The sequence below is a fragment of the Pinus tabuliformis genome, chromosome J, assembly GCF_031772625.1.
Source record: "Pinus tabuliformis cultivar Carrire ecotype Pingquan chromosome J, CPIR1, whole genome shotgun sequence".
In the NCBI taxonomy this organism is placed as follows: domain Eukaryota; kingdom Viridiplantae; phylum Streptophyta; class Pinopsida; order Pinales; family Pinaceae; genus Pinus; species Pinus tabuliformis.
In genome coordinates this window covers 1,382,560,155-1,382,565,931 of record NC_142295.1, presented here as the reverse complement: position 1 = coordinate 1,382,565,931, position 5,777 = coordinate 1,382,560,155, and the positions used below count along the sequence as shown (strand labels likewise).

At 35.6% G+C, this 5,777-nt stretch overlaps 1 protein-coding gene across 1 annotated transcript; it reads right to left on the bottom strand.

Moving 5' to 3' along the window:
• Nucleotides 1-691: 691 nt before the first annotated feature.
• On the bottom strand, nt 692-4,482 carry LOC149232506 (putative anthocyanidin reductase). Its single transcript, XM_089381930.1, has 7 exons — nt 4,342-4,482; nt 3,812-3,967; nt 2,920-3,120; nt 2,686-2,787; nt 2,199-2,347; nt 948-1,058; nt 692-833 (listed from the first exon to the last, which is right to left on the bottom strand). The coding sequence occupies exons 1-7, from the start codon at nt 4,480-4,482 to the stop codon at nt 692-694; spliced, it is 1,002 nt and encodes a 333-aa protein (XP_089238056.1).
• Between the last annotated feature and the right edge of the window lie 1,295 nt (nt 4,483-5,777).

The following is a 5,777-nucleotide window of genomic DNA, read 5'->3' as shown; positions in this document are numbered from 1 at the left end:
TAGTCATATTTATAGATCTCAAAATGTCGAGGCAGATATTTTATCTAAGAAGGGTCTACTCACTCAACCGGGAATCTAGAATATGGAGGTAATATTTGAAGCTGAAAGATTTCTTATTCAAAAATTCTCTCTCCCTAGTTCATAGCATGTTTTCATTCAAAAGCCGAGGTATGCCTTTCCTATTTTCTATACTTTTGTATTTTTGTTTCTGCCACTGTTTTGTTGGGATAAACCGATCCTATATTTTCTGGAATTATGATAATGTGGCATATTCTCCTCCATCATCCTATGTGGTGTTGTATCTCCATATAATATATAATGCTGTCTTATACCTGACTATTGGCATATTGAGGATATATTGGATCAGACCTTTCTGGAGTCTATTGTGGTGGGATTGGTCAACCTATTTCTGAACTATGATGTAATGTTTTGGCCTTTATATATCTTATATAATACTATTGAGCTTTTTCTCCCTGGAAAAATTTCCACTTCTACCTAACAGTAATTTGACAATCAATTAACAATTCACTCATTTCACATTTATATTAATTTCCACTTCGTATTTTTTAAATGGTTTTTCAAAGATGAAACTTTATGTGCAACAGCTTCAACGGATTGAAGTGAAATGAACATTCTGTCTGCGATGTTATTCCCACCGATACTCATTAAACGAGTGATAGTGAAGTAATTATTAAAGAAGCAATCCCTTCGTCTTCACGTATTCAACACTATCATCCATGATCTCGTCCATCCCAAATTTGAAGGAGAAACCGCTCTCCACCAGCTCCTTCGACGAAGCGTATACCTTTGGGATCGGTGACACATCGTCAAACCTGTACGAGCATTTCATTTCATTACTAGTGATCATATTTAAATACATAGTCGTAATAATATAAAAAATTGCATACTCTACAGAGAGTCATACTCGCTGGGTTGTCACATTGTACTGCGGATAGCGTTTGGATAAGTAGTCTGCCATCTGTGGGACGGATATATTGACGGCACTGCAAATGTACCGGCCCTCTGCAGAGGGGTTCTCCATCAAGAAAATATGAGCACTGCATATCATGGTTACCAAGTTTGAATGTTACCAAGTTTGAATGGGAAAAAATTCTTTTATTTAAAATTTAATACAGGAAAAATTTGGCAGTACAGTATATTTATTATTTCAATATTTCAAATAATTTAAATATACAATTATAACATTGAAAATAACAAAAACTCTTTTAAAATTGTTTCAATTATAAATATTGCAAATAAAATTATATATTGAACCAATTAGCTTAGTTTTATATTTAAAATAGCAAGTAAAATAGTAAGTTTTAAGAACTTTTGTATTGATTCAGTGACCCACTTGCACAACAAATTATGACATTTAATATAGAGTGAATTTTCAAGAAATAATATATTACAATGAACCACATAAATTTCACATTATTAAGTATTTTATGTTCATAATGAAATGGTATATTAAGTGTGTGGAAACAGTGCTTAAAAATATACACTTGTATTATCACATGCTAATTATTTAATTTTCAAACCAAACTCACGTCTGATTTATAAAGTATAGTAACAACATCTATTATTTAATATAATACAAAATGTTAATATGTATAATTTAATACTTAATACTTACTCAAAATAATCAAAATCGTTAATATGTATACTTTAATACTTAATCAAAATCTTAATTAAGAAAATCCATTTAAGGCGTATTTTTGCTTTTTATTAATATAATTCATGCAATATTTCTATTTTTAAAATATATTTTTTTAAATTTAATAAATCTACAAATTTACAAATTATATATATTATATATATCTTTTTGCTTTACTCTATAAACGCATAATTATCGTAAAAATTATAGTTTTTACAAGTAACATTATCATTTAGTAACTATATTCTTATGCTATTTCCTAAATTTAGAAAAAGTTTTGCACTCTAAATTGGAAACTAGAAAAAAGTTTTACACTGTAAATTGGAAACTAGAATCAAGTTTTGAACTGTAAATTAAAAACTAGAATCTTGATTAGAAATGTATAATATTAACTCATTAAACCACTCATTGATTGCATGTAAAAAAGTTCTTTAGACAAGCCTTTAACGAAGTTATGAAAGTGTGGTCCAAGAACCAAGTTCTAAGGCTATGATGTTTTTTTTCATCAAATGCAATGTCAGCGGTAACTCCTTGACTCTACCATTTTCGTCGGAGGCGTGGATTCTTAATCTGTGAACGTAATAGTCTGTGCAACGAATCGAACCCGAATTTTCGAATTAATTCGCAAATAGAATCGAACCAACGAATTTTCGAATTTTTGTCGGCAGTACGCCCGAATTCGGTAATATTCTGTGCACCGAATCGAACCCGAATTTTCGAATTAATTCGCAAATAGAATAGAACCAACGAATTTTCGAATTTTTGTCGGCAGTACGCCCGAATTCGGTAATATTCTATGCACCGAATCGAACCCGAATTTTCGAATTAATTCGCAAATAGAATGGAACCAACTAATTTTCCAATTTTTGTCGGCAGTACGCCCGAATCGAACCAACTAATTTTCCAATTTTTGTCGGCAGTACGCCCGAATTCGGTAACTATGCTGCATACGTCATCGACGTGAACCAACGAAATATGGCCTTATATCGTCTGTACCTCCTCCATAGCTTCTACGATTTGGTTGTTGCCCGTGAGAAGGAAAGGCTCATCTCAACGGTATAGGGGACGATGTGGGTAATAACAGGGTTGATGCTCACCACATCCAGCCCTGGATCTTTTTTACCGTATGCCTACACAATATGCCCTAGATCTTGACAACGTCATATGCCTACACAATCAAGCAATAAACAACTGTCACACATTTTATCAGAAACACAGCAACAACTGGTAAATCTTCTAACGCTTTATAATGTCTGGTATACCCAGGCAGTGGGCTTTTCGGCTCGGAGGAAATCCACGTCTGTCCAGCTTTTTTCGTCAATGTACTGATTCTGCTCCTCCGACTCGTTTATGCAACCCGTCGCTGTAGACGATGTGACAACCACGCGCTTTACGGTTTTGGCCTTCGTGCACGATCTCAGAACATTCAGCGTTCCCTCAACTGCCGGCTTTATCACATCGTTCTACACGGGCAATTTCACGTTGCTAAATGTTAATGACCGATGACACAGATTTGCCCGTCAAATACAGTTTGATTTGCTGGTCAAATATAGTTTAAAACATTATACAGAGATGGTAGTCCGTCAAATACAGTTTCATTTGCGTGTCAAATATAGTTTAAAACATTATACAGAGATGGTAGTTTAAAACATTATATAGAGATGGAATTTGGAGTGATTTGCTGGTCAAATACCGTTTAAAACATTATAAGATCCTTAATATTATTTTTTTGAAATTGTAAAAAGGGGTAAAGCAAAAAGGTAGAGAAGGTTATTGGAAAGAGAGAGGAGGATAGTCACAAGATAACACAAATAAATCACATACAATAACACAGGTTGCACAAGTTGTAGTAGATATTTTTATTGATCACACAATAAACCCTGCGAACCTCAAGAGTATTTAATTTTTTCAATGCAACCACACTATATTCCACTATGATTTAAATTGACTCTAAATTTAACTAACTAACTAAATCTGCTTGATTCAATGATTAACTTAATTTAACAAAGATATGAAAACTATAAAATTTTAGCTAAATCTTCCTGATTCAATAATTAACTTATTTTAACAAATATATGGAAACTATAAAATTTGAAAAATAGTTCTGTTAATCGCATGTCGTTGGGGGACAAATGAAGGGGCAAAGATACTTACCTCGGGATATTTGGGAGCGAAGTCGACGGGAGTGGCCACATGAAAAACGGCACCACAGCCATTGATGGCAGCGTCAAAGCTGTCTTCTTCGATTGGATCTGCTCTGAAGAGCTTGAGCTTCTCCCCAGCTTCTGAAATGTCCAGGAGATGCTTCACCTTTGCTTCGTTCTCTGAAATAAGTTAAGCTGGTAATGAAATAATTTTGGGGCCAGAAATTTTGATCGAAGTTTCATTATTAATGTTCAGAGCAGTTTTACCCAATATTAAACAAAGCAAAAATAAATCAGTTTATAGCAGTTTTGTGATGACGAAGAAATAAATCAAAATTTGCATGTGCGAAATCTCTAGCTTATATAATCTCTAATGGCCACATTCTAATAACTTTACCTTTTATTTTTATTTTTAATTTTACAGCATGATTCAATGGCTCCCCAATTTTACAGTGCTTAAATGGATTCCCAATTTTATAGTGCTTAAATAGATTAAAAGAGGCAAGTTTTGGAATAAAAGGAGGCTGAGATTGAAATTACCTGGATCGCGCACTGTACCATGGACAGTGTAGCCCTTCTCGAGTAGACGCTTGACCAACAAGGAGGCAATGAAACCTGTCGCTCCCTCATGCAGACAATGGCTGGTGGACGTTCTTCGCCTCTGATGGCTTCAGCGGCCATTTTGAGGAGATTGTTGGTTCCTCCAATGAAATTAGAGAGACAAAGGATGAGAAATAGGGGCCATATGTTTCTCTCCGAGTGCGAGAGAGATATATGGTTGTCTACATAAAGAGGAGGAGGTATTCATTCCTAGGTTTCAACCTCGAAAGTAAACCAGGTTTCAATATGTGTTCGTTGACTTGAAAAAAACAAACCCACACCTATGTCACTTTGATGCGGGCAGGGGCTACCTTGGATATTATTATTATTAACAAAAATAATAAATTAATCATTAACTTATTATATGGTATTTTATATATATTGTGTGGTAGTCTTTATGTTGATAATTAAGAGACAATAGGGTCAACAAAACTCAAAACCTTACACGCAAAACCTCTCACCATTTTAAAACCGGATAACCATTCATAAGAACCCAAGTGATTCGAAGGTCCTCAAAGGTATCGCATCGGAAACTTGCGTGACACTTACCCGCTTCACGGAGCTGAAAGAGATTATAAACCATTGGTCTATAAAACTTCGGGTCTACTCTTAGACTTAACCTCCAACCAGTTTATAACCTGATATCCTTGCGATCAAGAACTCAAATGATTTGACGGTCCTCAATGATATCGCATCGGAAACTTGGGCAACACTTACCCGCTTCACGAAGCTGATAAAGATTATAAGCCATTGGTCTATAAAACTTCGGGTCCGCTCTTAGACTTAACCTCCGATCATTTTAAAACCCAATATCCATTCTATCAAGACCCTTTTGATCCGATGGTCCTCAATGATATCGGATCGGAAACTTGCACGACACTTACCTGCTTTACAGAGCCGATAAAGATTATAAACCATTGGTCTATAAATCTTCGAGTCCGCTCGTAGACTTAACCTCCGACCATTCGCTAACAAAGGCCATCAAATCCTATGGCATGCGGCCCTTCAACTAGCACGATGTTTACCAAATACTCATCCCCCGTAGTTAGCTATGACTTAAGCATTGACTGTGGGATCGACGGTTATGATTTACTGCAGCACTTCAACCAGGCTCAAGCACTTGCACTCTCTCCTACTTCCGCTAGTCTTCCTCCTGCTCATTATTCGTGGTCTGGAAGTACGCCATATCTTTGGCTGCCTGTCGTTGACAATCATCACGCAGTTTACCAGAGGGTATAGAATCCCAATCGTACTAAATATAGCTTTCCTTACAGAGCACTCCTTCATTCGCCAGACGATCAACTAACATATTAGCTTTTCTTCGCACATGAACGAATCTGACAGTTCTCAAGGTTCGCAAGTGGGAATGAATACAC